General features: G+C 42.2%; 1 protein-coding gene across 1 annotated transcript; it reads left to right on the forward strand.

The window, feature by feature from the left end:
- Window positions 1-3,883: 3,883 nt before the first annotated feature.
- On the forward strand, window positions 3,884-15,929 carry SEC61A1 (SEC61 translocon subunit alpha 1). The gene is made up of 12 exons (XM_033071878.2): window positions 3,884-4,013; window positions 5,213-5,280; window positions 5,936-6,001; window positions 6,090-6,168; window positions 6,955-7,086; window positions 8,378-8,487; window positions 8,686-8,839; window positions 9,651-9,811; window positions 10,465-10,662; window positions 10,962-11,153; window positions 12,737-12,813; window positions 13,600-15,929. Exons 1-12 carry the CDS (start codon window positions 3,884-3,886, stop codon window positions 13,784-13,786), a joined length of 1,554 nt encoding a protein of 517 aa, XP_032927769.2. The 3' UTR covers window positions 13,787-15,929.
- Window positions 15,930-18,764: the final 2,835 nt, after the last annotated feature.

Here is an 18,764-nt window from a genome sequence, read left to right on the forward strand (position 1 = left end):
GTATCCTGGCTATTGGCTTAAAGCAGCTAGCAGCTAAGTCTATTTTAGGTTAGTAGCAAACAATTTACTTTAGGAATGTTGTCTACTCAGGGTTTCCTGAAGGTCATCCTTATGTCTGTGCTCAGTTGTCATTCAGATCATGAACTTCCACTTAGTGACCTTGTTTCACACGTGCTACCACCTCTAGAGCCCATCTACCTGCATAAATAAATCTTTAGGGACGTCTAACAAGCACCTGTCAAACAGTCTGAGAGACAGTGTGGGGGTGGCAGGCAAAGGGGACATCAAGTATGTCACAGCTGTGCTTGGTCCCTGGAACACTCTGCCACAGCACTGGAGATGCAGCTGCTCCATCTGAGCAGGATCTCATGGAGCTACCTACCCACAGGATGATCTTTTAGGGGAACACCCAGTATAGCTGTACTCTGCAGAGAGGTCACAGTGATCTCCTGAAGCACCATGTGGGGCCCAGGGATCTGTCTGCAGGAACCTCCGTGCAGGACTGTGGACTGCATCAAATTACACTTAACACAAGGACTTCTGGTCCTGAAAGTGGCCCTTGGGCATTGATGTACTATAACAATTAAATAATGACAGTAATAAAACTTGCCTGCACAGTTGTGTGCATTTCATGCAAGCTGAGAAGGCACCATAAATAAAGCAGTTCTTCCACCTTGTGGTTACACAGACAACTACTGGCAGAGAACTGAATACGAACACTGCAGCTGAACAGAGCCAGCCCATGCAGGGCTGGTGCTGTCCAGGACCCCTCTTGTAGGCTGATGCTACAAATAAGAGCTAGCCTTGTTTGGCAAGGTGAACATCCCTGTGTGTGTGTGTGCACTCACACGTGTGTACAAACAATAGCTCTGTATGCCCTCTGGCCATCCCAGCCTACAGGTGCTCTGGATCCCACCAGCTGGAAGGACTCCTTCATCCTCCCTGCGAAGGAAGGGCCTTTACTCAGTGCAACAGGCACTCCCTGACACACTGATCGAATGTACTGGTGTGGGAACAGGGTGTGAGCAAGTTACAGATGTGAGAAATGTGATTTCTTCAATGAAAGGTTGTAGCTGGTTTCTGCAAGCAATGACTAGAACAAAAAGGAACCATTTAAAGGCAGACACAAATTCATCTATGCTTGTCTCCCCATTTTTACTCTCTGCCCCCATTTTCTGCTTTTTACCTCTGGCTATGGAAGCAATCATGTAGTCTTTGCTGTTTGCATCAGTGTACAATTCAGCACAATTAAGTCTAGCATCTGTAGTCATTTGCCACAGAGCAAAGCTTGATTTGAAAAGCAGTAATTAAATGTCAGCTTTGCACTAATGCAATAGAGGTATATTGAGATATATAATTTTGCAGTAAAGGCTGAAGATTTGCACTGTGTGAAACAGTGGAACACACTGGCTAACAAACTTCAGTGCCAGTAAATGAATACTAATGTTTTTAATGGTCCTAAATTACCTTATTTCTGAAGCAGGATTAGCTTGGTTATATAAGAGAGACTGATTTGGTTTGAAGAAGAATATCAAAACATGAAAAGAACAAGATGTTTTAAGTCTAGGTCTGCTTCTCAGATGTTGCTGCTCTCTAAAGAGCAGTTTATTAATTACATGCTATCCTCTTCTTCTTCATCATCATCATCATCAATCCAGTTGTACGAGCTGGCACCACTCCATACTGAGTCCTCCTGCAGTAGTAGGTGCTTCCAAAACAGTGTAAAAATCAGCCCTAGTGCATAAAATTCCATTTTTGTCACACTGTCTGCAATTGGCAGCCAAAATAGCTCCCCAGGATAAACTGTCAAAGTCAGGGAGTCATACCAGGCCAAAATTTGACTCAGTGTCTCACGTGGCTTTACTGAAATAATGCCCCAATAACTGTATCTTCAGTTTCTTTTGCTCTTCACTTCTGCAGTGTGACACTTGATCATACAAAGGAGCTGAACTTGTCTCCTCCCTGAGTTTCTTTTTTTCACTGTAAGATCCAAGGAAAACTTGCTTTCATCAATATTTTTTTCTACTTAGAACTGAACTTCAGTGGCACATTTCACCTGTAAGACTGTACCTTCTTCACCCAAAATGTGAAGTTGTTCAGGCCCAGAATGGACAAAATAGAGAGGTAGACACAGAGGTAGACACAATGAGTTTTCATCCTCCCTAAGCAGACAATTCTGTGTAATTATACATTTTTTTACAGTAGAGAACCAAATGATATTGTTGTCTAAAATTATTTTTTAAAAACCCAAAAAAAACAGGAACACAAGAAGTCTGACAGGTGAACCATGTAAGTCACAGCCTTTTAAATATTTTTCTCTACTCTTATGGCACAAAAGTTTAGTAGCACAAAAAGCATGTGTGACTGTGCAAATTCTGGCACCTCAGTGCATGTTTCTACCATCAATCCCCTGATCACTCCAATGGGATCTTCCCTATCCAGACCTCCACAGAACCACTGCTGGCTCTCCCTTTTCCACTAATCAGCTCTGATAAAGCAGCTCCATGTCCACACTACCAAGTCAAAACACTATTAAATCAATTCTGCAAGACAGCATGTCAGTTGAAAAGCAGTTGCTTTTCCTCTAATTAGAAATGTGTGGATTAAAATCAGTTTCAATAAACTGGATGTTTCGAAATGAGCAACCCTGGAGAAGAACTAAAACATCCTCACACCCATTGGCAGATGTCTTCAATAACTCATAGATGAGATGTATGGTTTCAGAAGCCTGGAGAATGGCAAAAGTACAGTCCAACAATAAAAAAAATTTTAAAAAAATACATGGGAATTAGGGCCAGTCTTTTAAATTAATCTCAGAAAAGTGGGGATGAAATAATCAAAGTGTACCTAAGTGCTCAGAAATTACCAGGGAGATTTTGTGAAGCCGTCATGCATTTTATAGAGTGTATACACTGACTTTATTTGCTCTGTATTAGCACCTCTGTTTGCTTTAATCTTTCCCTTGACTTCTGTTTACCTTCCCTTTCAGACTGCTGATAACTCCCCCTGCAGAGGCCTGGAAAACACACAGAACACGGAGAGGAAAGAACACCTCAAACATTCAGCCACTGTGAGCACGTTTCCCTGGCTGGCGCTGCCGGGTGACACAGTGACGTGTGGCTGTCCCGTGACTTCCTTGGCATGCAGCCCAAAGCTTTCATTTTTCACGTTTTTCATACATTTTCACCAATGTTTTGTATTTTATTAAAGCCCAGCTAGATCTGGGTGTGCTCCACGGGGCCGAGTGCAGGCAGGGACTGTGGGGCACTGACACCTGGAGCTGTCTGACATCAGACACCCAAAATACAGGTGTCTAGGCCAAAGTCGTCACCTTAGTTCTCGCTATAATAAATAAACACTCTGGAGGATGATTTGTCTCATCTGAAAACTTAAGATAAGCAGAGTAATTTCTCCAGAGATGTAAGGTAAGCAGGGTATTTCTGTACTTGTATCTACATCGACCAGAGTCCAGAGAACCACGCCACTACTGAATGGCCACAGGCAGCTGAGGCTTTTAGCCAAAGCCGCTCTTTCTAGAGGCTGATGCGTGTTGTGAGGCAGGTGTAAGGAGGTTCTCACTGCAGAGCAAGGCCTATGGCGTCCCACTTCAAAAATACACCAGCAGAAAAAGAATTTTAAGTGCTTATTTATGTATTTATCTGTTGAGATCTCTTAAACCAGCGCCACGCTTTCTGGTAGCTAAAACACGCGTTCCTCGACACAACCTGACACAGTAGCCAGTCCCATAGCAAAACAAGATGGCGGGACGTGCAAAACTACAACTCCCAGCAAGCCACGAGCCGCCATGGAAGTCATCATTCACTCTGACCGCAGAGCACGATGGGAGTTGTAGGCGGAGGGCAGCGTGGCTGGGGCCCGGCGCATGCGCGGCGGCGGCGGCGGCGGACGCGGCGCGTGGCAGGAAGCGGAAGGGGGCGGCCGCGCTCGGAGCCTGACGTGTCCCTGCTCCGCCGCCGCCGCTCGCTGCTGCTCGGCCGGCGCCGCCATGGGCAGTGAGTACCGGGGACCCCCCGCTTTAGCGGCTCCCGCTGGGCTCTTGCTTCTCCCCTCTGGCCGGGAAAGCGCCGTTCCCGGGGTGGCAGCTCATCCCGGGGAAGGAGCCGGCGCCGTGTGCCCCGTGCGGGGCGGCCCGGCCAGGCTGAGGGTGTCGGGGTGGGGGCCGCGGGATGCCAGCTCGGGCAGGACCCTTCCAGGGACACTGTGAGGGAGAGTTACAGGCTGTGGCTGCGTCCCGGAGCCATCCCAACACTGTGAATCTGCAGGATCCCTTGGAAAGCGTCTTAGTAGATTTTAGAGACCCTTGATTTGCATTAAATTGAATATCGTAGTCCAGTGTAACTTTTCAGACATAATCGTTTGAAATTAAGAAAATATCTTTTGTGGGCTGGTATTACAGGTTACTGAGCTGCCGCTGAAGTTGCAGCCTTCCATGAACAGTGGAAAGGCACGAGAAATCTCAGTTCTGCACTGCTGTGCTCTCCTTATTTCAAATCAGTCCAAAATACGGGTGCGGCCTTAGATTTGTCTAAGCTGATTTAGAATTAACTATTCTTCAAATTCAGACCTCTCTGCTTATGGGACAGATTGTGACTTTGCAAGTTCCTTTTTCATTATATGCTTTTTTAAGACAGACATCTGATATGATGATGTGTCTCTGGCTAGGCGGGGATCATGGCATGGGATGTTCTGTAGACTAACTTGAATTGATGCTTCTGAATTGTGTGGGTAGGAGCTGTTAAGCTGTATGGCTCAAAATGTGTAGGAATTCTTGAGCTGTATGGCTCCAAAGTAATATATATACAATACCCAAGGCACTTTTTTCTCTAATATCCAGCTGGGGAGAAACTACCATGGAGTAAATGTTCAAGGGTGTTGATAAACTCATGTAAATCAATGACAAAAGGTTTTTGGTGCTGTCAACCTACTCAGTGAAATGGGGAAACACTTGACTTTCTTTAATTCTGCTCCCAGTCCATATTGTACTTAAAACGTATTAGCTGAATCTCTGTGTGATGAGAACAAATAAGAATTTAATAATGCAAAACACACCCCCACCCCAAACTAACCAACTAAAATTTCCCCAGAAATTTTATTATATAGAGTACATGTCCAAATTCACTTCAGCTTGGGCTTTTTCCAGTGTTCATTGTATCTGTGTGTTCACTTTGTCTTTTAACTTATTTCTGCACAGTAAAATTTCTTGAAGTGATCAAGCCATTCTGTGTTATCTTGCCTGAAATTCAAAAGCCAGAACGGAAGGTAGGTTAATAAAATTTTCTTCCTAGGTTTCTATTTGTGAGATATAAAATGTTTGGAGTTTGCATTTGTGGGATTTGGGGTTTCTTCCTGATGGGAGAGTGGCACTTTTAGGTACAGTTGTTTTCAGTGGAGTGCATGTGTGGTGCATTCTCATGTGGATGTGGTTGTACAAGAATAAATGCAGTTGAGCAGATTTATTTATGTCACAGCAGTGCATGGTGAGATGTTGAAGGAAGTTCAGATTGAAGTGTAAACTAGAATAAATTAAAGCAGCAGCCTGAAAATCTTTGCTTCATAAGCTCTAAGATTATTTGCTGAGATAAGCTGCTCCCTATTACTGTTTTTTTTCTCATCATAAGCTCCTACTCATGAAAATGTAAGACTCATTTCTGTGGAAGTACTGGAATTACCTTGCATTGACATAAGCTTGTTTGTTTGGATTAAATTTTGAATAAAGCTTTGTAGCTTTCCTTGGTCTTATGTGGGATGAAAGGGATGAACAGAACATTATTTTCTTTAGGATGTTCTGTACTTTGTCCCTCCACAAAAAAATCAAATGTGCTACTGTGAAAGTTTGCTTGATGGACTAGGTCTTGTTATTTTGACAGTTTTATCATCTGTTGTTGGTTTTTGGTTTTGTGTTTTTTCCCTTTAGATTCAGTTTAAGGAAAAGGTACTATGGACAGCTATCACACTCTTCATCTTCTTAGTATGCTGCCAGGTATGTTTCCTTCCCTTTTTATGGAAGAGCTGAAATGTTTAAAGCATGCTGTCAAATCTCTAATTTAATCTCTTGGTTGGAAATGCAGATTCCCTTGTTTGGAATTATGTCATCAGACTCTGCAGATCCCTTCTACTGGATGAGAGTGATTTTGGCATCAAATAGAGGTATGGCCAGACCTTCAGGAGGGTGGGTTTTTTTAGCTTGAATCAAAATGGTCTTGGGCTTGCATTCTGCTCCATTGTAATGAATATAAAAACTGAAGTGGGGAGTGAAAAATAATTTTCCATATTATTTAAAGTCATAAACCAGTGTGACATTGGGAAAGGCACAACTTTCTGGACAAAATGAGTTTATGGTTGACTGTGTGCAATCTATTATTTGCACAAAAATTGAGCTTTTTTTTTTTGAGGGAAATGGTTAGGGAAGAGACATTTCCTAGTTACCTGCATTGCTGCTGTTGCAACCTTCAAGATACATGTTTCAAAATCATATTCCTTGAGTGCTGTGGTTTCCTGGGTTAATTGTTTAGATTGAAATGCACAGTAGTTTATGTAAATTTCAGTTTCTTGTAGTGGCTTTCTAATGCAAGTATGAAGGTTAAAATTAATGATAATTTACATAAATTTCTGTTTCTAATGCAGCTATGAATTAAGAATGGTGACTGTTTTCTGAGTTCACTTTATCATTCTATATAATTTGAACTATCAGTTTATATCATACTTAGTTTTCTGCAGAGTAAATTTATTCTTGACAGCTAAAGTATTTTTTAGTGAACACAATATTTTTGAGGTACTGAGGAGTACTATGTATTAAACTGACTTCTAACAAACTTTTCTTATACTTGAGAATTTTTACATTTATGGAGATTTGGAGTTTTAGATTTTCTTCATTGTAATGTAAAGGTTAATAAAAACTAACTTTGAACTTCTCTGTTCTTCCTGTGTCTACAGGAACATTGATGGAGCTGGGCATTTCACCCATTGTCACTTCAGGGCTCATCATGCAGCTCTTGGCAGGTGCTAAGATAATTGAGGTTGGTGACACCCCAAAGGACAGAGCTCTCTTCAATGGAGCCCAGAAATGTGAGTAACAGCTCATGTGGTGGTTTAGGGTATCTCACCCCAACAGTGTGAATTTACCACGGGGTGAATGGTGCAGTTGGACCTGTGGGTTTCTGTCATGTGTGCTGCAGATACCTGTATTTCACTGGTCTTTTACTGACAGCTCTCTGCCTTGTTGGCTGTTAAGCTTCAGAAAGGTGTGAAAGGGAAAAGTGTTGGTGCAATTGGCATTGCTGCTGTAATCTTCCCAGATAGGTGAAGCAATGTAGAGACTCAGCTTTTGAACTGTGATGGTCAGTGTTAATCTGAGTAGTAGTGGTTAAGGTGTTGGTTGTAGCTGTCTGTACCTTGCAGCTCCAAGCAGGGGTCTTTCTCATCAAGATGGGGTCTCTGTGGTCAGTTGATAATGACTTCCAGAAAAAAATTGGTGTTTTGTAACTATTTGATGCTATGCACTATTTACTCAAATGTGTACTGGAAAAACCATAAATTGCTACAGTAATATCTAAACACCCTCAGAGTTTTCAGTATCTAAAGCAGCCTTTGGTAACCAAACCCACTTACTTCTAAGTGCATTTGTTTCTGAACTATCTGTGTGTATTTCTATATTCAGTGCCAGATTTCAGACCGCAAAGTTAACTTGCTCTTGAATTTAAACAACTTACGGTTTATGTATTCCTTCCAAAATGTTGTGGTTTAACCCCATCTGGCAACTAAGTATCCCCTGGGACACTTGCTGGCTCTCTCCTGTGGGGAGGAGAGGAGAATCAGAATGAAAAGTAATAAAACTTTTGGGTTGAAATAAAAACTGTTCAATAACTGATACAATATAATAATAACAATAACAAAAAGGAGAGAAAGAAATAAAACCTCACAAGTGATGCACAATACAATGCTCACCACTTGCTGAGGATGCCCAGCCAGTTCGTGAGCAGTGATCAGCCCCTCCTGGCCAGTTCCCCCAGCTGGTGTGCTGAGCCTGGCATTCCGTGGTGTGGAATATCCCTGTGGCCACTTAGGGTCAGCTGTCCTGGTCCTGCTCCCTCCCAACTTCTTGTGCACCTGCTGGCTGGCAGAGCAGAGGACACTGAGAAGTCCTTGACTTGGGGTAAGCACTGCTGAGCACATCAGCCTATTATCAGCATTGTTCTCATGGAAAATCCAAACCACAGCACTCTACAGCTACTACAGAGAAAATTAACTATGTCAGCTGAAACCAAGATTCTCTGCAAAGAAGTGATTTCTGTTTCTCTAATTGCCTAGTGCCATAAATATCCAGGACAAATACATACTTTTTCTTTTTATTCTGTAGTGTTTGGAATGATCATTACCATTGGACAGTCTATTGTGTACGTAATGACTGGAATGTACGGAGACCCATCTGAGATGGGTGCTGGTATCTGCTTGCTTATCACAATCCAGGTAAATTCTAGTCTTCTCTACTTACTCTTCTCCTGAAAGGGTCAAAAGGTCAGCCTTATGGACAGGCTGTCCCACTTGCACAGTAAAAAGTCCCAAGTGTACCTGCTTCTTTACATATAGTCTAATCTTTTAATAATTTTTTTTTTTCTTAATAAAATGAAAAATACATGAAACTAATGCTTTTTTTTTTTACTGTAGCTTTTTGTTGCTGGTTTGATAGTTCTGCTCTTGGATGAACTGCTCCAGAAAGGATATGGTCTTGGTTCTGGCATCTCTCTCTTCATTGCTACCAATATCTGTGAGACCATTGTGTGGAAAGCATTCAGCCCCACCACAGTGAACACTGGGCGAGGTAATATGGCACAGTCTGTTTTCTTTACCAATAGTTTGTACAAAAAGGCAGCACTTTTTTTTTCACTGTTAATGCCAAATGCTGTCACTGTCATCTTGGCTGTGTGGTGAATCTTGCTAATGCAGCAGATGCTGCTGTGCAAAGTGCAAGCACAAAGACTTTTTTCTCAATTTGTAGTATCTCACAAGATATTTACTGAACTTGAAATTCTTACAGTAACTTCATTAAAAGTTAGCAGTTGTAGACTACCATTGTGTTATGATTGCTGTCCAACTTACTGACCAAACATTAGCTGTTTCTTTCTGCTCCTTGCCTTTTTTACACTTGGCCCTAAAGACTTTATTCTCCAAACTCCACTGGAGATGATTCTGTTTGCTACTGTGTAGTAGAAAACAGAAGTGAGGTTCTGGCATTTGCTGTAATCCAAGCAATAACTTGTGTCTCACCACAACTGCAACTAGAAAGCCTAGATGCTTCCCTCTAAGTTTACTTTTTTTTTTTTTTTTAATCAGGAGAAGGATAGAAAGAACTTGGTGCTTGACAATGTTTCTAGAGACCAATAAAATTACCCCATGCTGGGTTATGATTCAATTTCTTGGCACTATGAGGGGATTAAAAAAAATAAATCTTGGAAATAACATAGCTGATATGAAGGATGACAGTATAGAAAACCTGAAAACATGCTTGAGATGCAAACGACTCAGAGAAATCTCATTGTGAATCGTGTGGTTCAGAAGTATGCTTAATGGGCCAAAACACTGAAGCTTGGAGATAATCACAGCTCACCTAACGTTTTCTTTTCCTTTCCAAGGCATGGAATTTGAGGGAGCCATCATTGCTCTGTTCCATCTTCTGGCCACTCGCACCGACAAAGTCCGAGCTCTTCGTGAGGCCTTTTACCGTCAGAACCTTCCCAACCTCATGAATCTGATCGCCACCATCTTTGTCTTTGCAATTGTCATTTACTTCCAGGTCAGTTGGAATAATGAGGATTGTAAAACTATATGGAAGCAGGTCTGAAATTCACTTCCTTCTACAAGAAATTATATATTCACACTATTTTGTAGCTGCAGCATCCAGATGTTCATTATCCACTGCCTTCTCTTAATCAGTTTCCACACTTACCCTAGTCACACAGAGGACTTGAGACTTACTTTGGTCTCTGAAAAAAGAAACAGAAAACCAAATAAAAATACCCCAGATAGATACATGTGTGCATGTGATATTGTCTAACCCAAAAGCTATTGCTTTTTACTGGGAAACACTTTGATGTTTTTAGGCCTGTGTCCCTCTTACTGTTTGTTGCTGAAGAATATAGGAAGTTTTAATGTTTCCTTTCCTGGATGCTTTGTTCAGTCTTCTTAAAACTTCAGATTTCTTCTGATGTCTAAATCTTTCATACCTTCTTGTGTGTGGGTGTGCATTTAGACAACCATGCAGGCTTGTAGACCCTTTGCAGAAGGGTTCCCATGGAGAGGAGAGCCCTCTGGGCAGAGTATTTGTACTTGCGCAAAATGATTGCAGGTTTCTCCTCTTGCTGTCAAGGCCTTGCACTTGCAATTTATGATTTCTGGTATGGTTCACGTCCAGATGTAATGGGAGACTTCCTTTTGAAAACTTTTCAGGGCTTCAGAGTGGATCTTCCCATCAAATCTGCTCGCTACCGGGGCCAGTACAACACCTACCCTATCAAGCTGTTCTACACTTCCAACATTCCCATTATCCTCCAGTCTGCCCTGGTGTCAAACTTGTATGTCATCTCCCAGATGCTTTCTGCCCGCTTCAGTGGCAACTTGCTGGTCAGCCTGCTGGGCACCTGGTCTGTGAGTATTCCTTCTCATCTTGCATACATCTTCAGGAGGGCAGCATTGAAATGTGGAGTGGAAGAGATGGTCTCTGACTATTAAGACACATTTTGAAAGGTGGTCATGCACACTGAAACTCCTAAATTAATTTATTTGAATTAATGCCACTGAGGCTTGCTGTGGTGAATGTAAATGGGTGTGCTGCTGCAGTAGTAATGATGCAAAGGGACACAAAGGTGATACAAACTTTTCTAAGACTTGGCTTAATGGCTAAGAAATAGTGAGAAGATTGGTGACTGCTTGCTTTCTTCTTCCAGGACACATCATCTGGAGGCCCTGCTCGTGCTTATCCCGTTGGTGGACTCTGTTATTACCTGTCACCTCCAGAGTCCTTTTCTTCAGTATTGGAAGACCCTGTACATGCAGTTGTTTATATTGTATTTATGTTGGGCTCCTGTGCTTTCTTCTCTAAGACATGGATTGAAGTCTCTGGCTCCTCTGCCAAAGATGTAAGTTTAAAATGACAAATTATGCAAGCTTACATGCTGAAAACAGATGGGTTGTTGTAAGAATAAGATTGACTTTCTTCTGAAAAAGCTGTTCTGCTGGTAATCTTGTTGGTAATATTCATTGTTTGTGTAAACAGGGACTATGTCTTTTTATAGCTGGGAAAGATTAAGACAGAATGGGGATATTTTTTTCCTGTTTTCTTTACTGCTTTTTCAAAACAACATCAAAACTTAAATTGCTTTCATTGGAATTAGGAAATTTAGAACATAGGAACATGAGATCAGTGTGAGAGCAGGGAAGGTAACAGGAGAGGTAGAAACTATTTCAGTGCCACATCACAGGTGCAGTTTGTGCAAGGCAGTTGCCACTTAAAAACTTGCAGGTAAAGTTCAGACAGCCATTCCTGACACAGAGAGCTTCCTTTGTGGGAAAATTAACTAGAGGTTGTTATTTTTAACTTGAGAGCACTGACAATGGAGAATAAAGTGCAGTGCATTTGTGTACCTGAGGCTAGCTTCTCAAAAATTCCATTTGCTACAGGATATTTAACATTCAGGAACTATACCATCCTGAAATTGGAGTTGGAAAACAAGATGGAAAATAGCTGTCATTGTGATGTGTTTGTAATGTGTGGTTTTGGATAAGAGGTGAAGTTTGGCAGCCATATGGAATGGTTTAATCCATTCTTAAACAAATAAGTAGTTGCACAGTTACTGTAACAGTGTGAGCACTCTCTCGTTTTGGACTTGCATCTTGCTGCTTGTCAGGCATGCAGGAAGGCGCTGCCATGTACAGTCAGGTTTTTATTTCAGAGTAACCAACAGATAATTTTTAATGCTTTAATACTTTTTCCTGATACTAAGTAAAATTATTTTAAGTTTGTGCAAAAAAGGTCAGAAATAAAATGATAAATCATTACTGAAATGTTCACGGTGTACTGGAAAACTGGAGGCTTACTCATCTGAAAATGTGTTTTCTCAGTGCATGGAGTCAGTGATGAGCACCTTCATGTTCCCCTGCTAGAGTTTGTTACCACAGTTGCCAGTGGTGTTTGCAGGGCTCTGCTCTAACCCTGCAACTGCAGAAATCCAGTTTAAGATTAATGTTCCAAGAAGGGATTCTAAGTCTAGTTTCTCGTGTGGCTCCATAAATAAATAGTTGACTCAACTGAATGCAGGAAACTGAAATGGAATGAACTCTTCAGGGAATGGTTTTACAACATCTACAAAACCCTCATCAGGAGAAGGGTAGATGGCAAAACATGAATTGAATTATGTGTATGAGCCTACCAGTATCCAAATTTTCGTCTTCTCAGTGGGACTAGAATTATCCAGAAAAGCTTTGTATAATTGACAGGTAGAAAAGTGTCTGTGACTGTAATTTATCTGAAGTTAAAATACTGGTTATTTTTAACTTGGATGAATAATGTAAAACACAATCCAAAACCCAAAACAGTATAAAAAATGCCCAACCCCACCACCATTTACTGCAATATCTTGCTTCTGTTTTCCCACAGTACTGCATTCCATGGCCTTGGTAAATGACACTAAACTTACTTGTTCCATTCCTTGATTCTGTACAGGTTGCCAAGCAATTGAAAGAACAGCAAATGGTAATGCGAGGCCACAGAGAAACTTCAATGGTACATGAACTCAACAGGTGAGCTACATATTCACTGGCTGTTCTGGCAAAGTGTTGTGGGCAAACACATGGCAACTTTGCTTTGACTTCCATTTTCTAGATCCTAGAACACAGATTTTATTTCAGTTTTGATGTTACATGTATGAGACATAGAACATTATTTCATAAATGGAAGACTTGTATGGTACAGCTCATTTTTGCCTTGCATTTAAAGAATTTTACTTAAATTCTGAACCTTTTATTTTCCTGTTCTATTTTTTCATTTATCTACTCCTCTCACAGTAGCTAATAATGAGCATTTGAGTGTACTTTACTACTTCCAACTGACCCAGAAGTATTTTCTTACTGTAATTTTTCATGTGTTATTAGTTTTGAGTACTGTTTCATGCAGACCTTGCTTCTGAAACAAGTAGTTGCTTAAATCTCGTAGGTGCAGAGGTGGGCAGGGTTGATGTCTTTAGGTTTTCAGATTTCAGGGTAGGACCTATGTACCCTTTGTGTTAATGTTATTGTAACTTTGGATTTCAGTTGTGTACAGAGGATTTGAAGAGCCAGTAGCCATAAGTTTAATATTTGTGCATAATTGCATGGTGGACTGTAATAACTTCCCCTCTTAGTGTAGCATTTTTTTCTTCTCCAGTCAGGTTGAGCATTTAATTTCCTACCCAGTGTACTGGCATTATTGCATATTCCTTACCTTTGATTGCAGACCTGCAAGAGAAGAGAGTGTTCTGCTACTGACTTTTTTGGTACTGTCTGAGCAAACTCTAATGGCCCTTTCTATTGTCATTTCGTGTTTTCCAGGTACATCCCCACAGCTGCTGCCTTTGGTGGGCTCTGTATCGGTGCCCTCTCTGTGCTGGCAGACTTCCTTGGGGCAATTGGCTCTGGAACTGGAATTCTGCTCGCTGTCACCATCATTTATCAGTACTTTGAAATTTTTGTAAAGGAACAGAGTGAAGTTGGCAGTATGGGAGCTCTTCTTTTCTAAACCTAGCTTCTCATGGACCCAAGAAAGAGAGGAGGGACATTCTCAAAGTGTAGCCAGTCAGGAGAAAAGAAGTATCATAAACTTGATAGTGTCATTCTATAGAAACACATATTTTAATAATGTTTCCAAAGCACATTCCCTTACGTTCAAACTTTTCTAGCATACTGTTTGCATTTTATAAATTGATGAGGAAGATGTGCAAAAAATTTTTTTAAGAAAATTTTTTTTAATTATGTGTTAGGAGAGTCAGCTTCTGACTTGGATTTAGTTCAATGACTCCTGAAAAATTTTTGAGCCCCTTTCACATTTCATAACCTGAAGCCTTTAAAGGTTTTAATTAATGTTTGTTAAATGAATACTTGGAAGGGATTTTTTTTCCATTTAACTTGTTTTTGCAGCTCCTTTGCAGTAATGGTGAAAAAAACCTCTCCATCTGATACTCAAGTTCCATAATTACGGTTGTAAGCACAAAAGGTGTTTCATGTGTTTGGGGTTTTGTTTCAGTATGGCAGATTTGAAAGGCAGTTGTTTCTTTTTACTGAATGGTATCTCTAATTCCAAATGTTTTGTCTTGTAATTACTACACTAGACCTTATCAGCTGTTGAGTATTGGCTTGAGACTGTTTTCAAGTTTTATGTAAGAAAGGAATGTGTCCTTTCCCACCACCTCTCCTCCACAAGCAGAAAACTCAGGTAAATCTAGATTCTGCCAGAACCTGTGCCTAAGAGTTGCTACTTTGAAACTTGGTTAAACCGACTTTGTAAAGCCTTCTAATTAGTCTTTATTGCCTTTAGTGGGTGTACTTCTAGTTGTGATGCTGGCTGAAAGGAATGAGTGTTATGGCTGCTTAGATATAAACCTGCTTGTGCTCTTTGCTAGAGTGAAGTTTCTCTCCTTGATAATGAATTCTGGTCTCGTAGCAATCAGGATGTTATCTGATTACTCATATCTAGTGAATTTTGAGTCTCATTACCACAAAAGAGTGGAAAGAATGGATGTTACTTGTCTGTTTTTGTAGATCTAGATACAAGACCCTTGTCAGATAACTCCACTAAGGGGCTTATGTAGAAGGCTTTTCTATCCTATAATCTCATGGATTTAAGTGGTACACAGGAAAACATTCTTTCAGAAGGTATTGGGATTCCTATTTTGAAGATCACACCTTGACACTGGAGAGTTTACAGTTAAGGCTGTAATGGACCAGAATAAAACTTAATTTTCCATTGTAATTTAGGTTGTCAGTACTAATCAGGTGCCTAGGACCAAATGCAAATATCTGTGTATGAGTCTTGTAAATACACTTTTCCTCAATCAGTATTGGACAACATGGAAACCAGAAGGAGGAGTTGTAATGCTGGAACTTTTTTTTACCCTGCATCAACATGCTTCTGTGCATTTTTGCATGTTGGGCAGACAGTATGTGAGTCACTGTTCCTGCTGGAGTGCTGGGACTCTGTTACACGCCCAAGGAGCACAGATGGCATCCAGAAACTCTTGTTAATACCCTGAGCTCAGGTACCAAACACGTGGGAAATCTGCAAATGTGGAATGAGATGCACCTATCAATGAAGGTCAAATGCCCAGGATGAGGATCATGACTGGAAAAGGAATAAAAGAATTGGGATGAAGTATGCATGAAATGATCACTGTCAACCATGATGTCACACTACATTCAATCATTTTTCTGTTTTTTTTATAAAGTACTTGTGCACCACAGCACAACTGTGATGAGAAATGAGGACAGTTAAAAAGTGGCATTAAAAGGAGAGGGAAAGGGTTCTGATATAATTCTGCTTTGGGGATGTTTTTTTTGTTGTTGTTTTTCCAGGAAGCCCAATACAAACTTGGTTTTGATATAAAAGACTCCACTTCTGTGCATGCTGCTCTGGCTGGGCTGGAGCTGTATTTGTATTTTTGGTCGTATCTGTTTGAACTGGTTGCAGTTCAGAGCATTTGCTCTTCGTTGTCCAAGCAGCACCTGTTCTGTGCATCTGTATTTTTGTGGTCTAGTGGTAAATCTTTGTTATCAAACAGCTGTTTCCTCAAAGCAGGATCTGCTGACCATACAGTGGATGTTCACAAAAAGAAATAATGCCTAAAAAATCTGCTTTATAATGAAATAAAATACATCTTTGGAGCTTGGCTTTTGGTGCTTGCATACTGTCACAATTGTAACACTTGTAGAATAAGGTTACCCACTTATGAGACTGAGAAAGTGGTGCCCTCAAAACACCAGCTGATCAGCGTGTCAGTGTGAAATAAAGACAATTTGTGTTTGCTCCAAGATTCCTCAGTAGTGGATTGCCAAAGTAACTGAACCTTGATCATTCCTTTGGGCTTTTCTTTTATGAATTGCAATTCTAAAGGTGCAGACAAGTAAGTAGAGAGTGAGTGGGGTAATGATGCATGAAGGTAACAAAAACTTTCCACTAGAGATACAGTGCCAGTTTTTGTGATAATTGAGACAACAAAACTCAAAACTGATGATATTCCCAATATTGTTTTGGCCTGTGAATTTTCAAACTTAGGGGAAATTTGGCCTTCCTCCTGAATAGAAATATCCTAGTAGTTGAAAGCAAATTTACTTAAAGTGCTGTTACTGGATGCAGGAGATTCAGCAACAATTTTGGTCGTGTTTGAAGTCACTCCAAACAGCAGCTTGATTTCTCCCTTGCTGTTTTGTTTTTCATCAGGAAACTTGCATTGATGACTGGTTGCCATGGGAATGTTTTGTCATCACACATATGATCACAGAAATAATTGAGGTCACTGTAGATGTGATGAGTTATATGCAAGAGAGATGGATGACAACCAGCACCAGGGCAACATCTGACATCTTTCTGCTGGGGTCGTTTTGTGCAAAATTCCTGACGTCCTTTTCTGCACTGCAGGTTTCATGAGAAAGCTTATTTAGCATTTAAGTGCTAGGCATTTGACTTTTGTCCCTTTTGTCATTATTCATGAAGCCTTAAAAATCATCTGGTTTATTCTAGTTCACTTATTCCTATTTCCATGTAATTTTGAGATGGCAAACAATGGACTTTTTTCTTAATTTCTCAGACATCTTGTTGTTGGGTTTTTATATTTAAAAATAAATTAATTCCTTTTGGCTGCAAGTATAAAGGTTGTTGCTTTATTCTAAATATTTCATGACCGTGCTGCCTTGATTTTTTTCTGGCGATAACCCATAACAGTCTGGGATAGTCCCACAGTGTAAACAGCTGATTTGTGGAGCAGGCTTCTCAGCCAGCTTTTGGTGCAGGGTGGCACAGGAAGGCTTTTCCTGACTGTGCTCTCTTGCAAGGAGTTCCAGGCTCCGGGTGGCCCTCAGCTTGCGCAGTGCTGCGGGATGCTCCGGGACTGTGTGCACTGTTCGCTGAGGCTGGGCCGGGGCCGTGTCCGCAGGAGCCCCGCTGCCATCCCCGAGCTGCTGCCCTGCGCGATCGTCCCTTCCCTCAGCCCTGTGTGCTCCAGCCCTGCGAGCTCTATCCCTGTGTGCTCCAGCCCTTCCCTTCCCTCAGCCCTGTGTGCTCCAGCCCTGCGAGCTCTATCCCTGTGTGCTTCAGCCCTTCCCTTCCCGCAGCCCTGCGTGCTCCAGCCCTGTGTGCTCCAGCCCTTCCCTTTCCTCAGCCCTGTGTGCTGCAGCCCTTCCTTCCCGCAGCCCTGTGTGCTCCAGCCCTTCCTTCCCTCAGCCCTGTGTGCTCCATCCCTGTGTGCTCCAGCCCTGTGTGCTCCGGCCCTTCCCTTCCCTCAGCCCTGTGTGCTCCATCCCTGTGTGCTCCAGCCCTGTGTGCTCCGGCCCTTCCCTTCCCTCAGCCCTGTGTGCTCCATCCCTGTGTGCTCCAGGCCTGTGTGCTCCAGCCCTTCCCTTCCCTCAGCCCTGTGTGCTCCAGGCCTGTGTGCTCCAGCCCTTCCCTTCCCTCAGCCCGGCTGTGCCCGCCGGTGAAGGGCTCCGAGCAGGGAGGGACGCTGCAGACACCTCTGCCGTGCCTTGCCCATCATTCCCCTCCCTTTCCCCGCCGCTCCCCTCCGGGTTCCAGCCCTGAGCCCCAGCCCTGCTGTTCCTGGCCGGGCTGGGACAGCGCCGAGCTCCGGGGCTGCGGCTCCTCGCGGCTCCCGCAGCTCCGAGGCTGTGCCCGCCGGGGGGCAATGTTACCCTGCGAGTCAGGCAGGGACCGGGGAAAGGCGGATCAAATCTGCTCCCAGTGCCTGGCCTTTCTCCACCTTCGCTGCTATGCTTTTTACAGCCGTACAGTGTAAAAGTTCAGAGCAAAGTTTACCATTTGTGCTTCCTGGAGCCGTAGCCGGGGCTGAGATTGTTTTAAAATGAAAGGCTGAAAATAATCGTTTATAATATTTATAATATTTTCTAATATATGTCAAGCATGCTGGGTGTCAAGGGGCAGTTGTCTTCTGCCACTTAAGCCTAGACTGAGACAGTCTATGGGATTGGAAAGAAGACAAGAAAAGAAGCATTTAAAACCAAAATCAATATCCTAAGCTGGGGACCTAATTAGTCAGCTAGACTTTAAGCTGCTGGTTTATAATATGCTCCTGGATGGATCTGCTAAAATTGAAACTCTTCTGTGGGCCAGGTTCTAGCAATCCTCTGGCCATTGCCAGCACGGTTCCAGCCAAGCTGGCAGCGTTTGGCAGAAAGGAAATACCCTGACAGTTGGCACCGCCTTTGGCAGCTGTATCTCAGGGACTGGAGACTGAATGAGCCCAGACATGATACACTCTGTCATCACAGAGGGGCTCTCAAGGTCAGAGATGGGATGCTGCCTCTGAGATATTTCTTGCTGAAGAGCAAGAGGACTGGGCCAATTTCTCAGAAACAGTAATACCTGGGAGCTTAAAACAGAGGGGAAAATAGAACAGCCAGGATGCATATTTTTAAGAAGCTGTTTCACACATTTTTATATTGCTTTGAAGAAAATCAGGATACATGGCATCTGTAAAAAATCCCAGATTCCC

Source organism: Catharus ustulatus, chromosome 13, assembly GCF_009819885.2.
Source record: "Catharus ustulatus isolate bCatUst1 chromosome 13, bCatUst1.pri.v2, whole genome shotgun sequence".
In the NCBI taxonomy this organism is placed as follows: domain Eukaryota; kingdom Metazoa; phylum Chordata; class Aves; order Passeriformes; family Turdidae; genus Catharus; species Catharus ustulatus.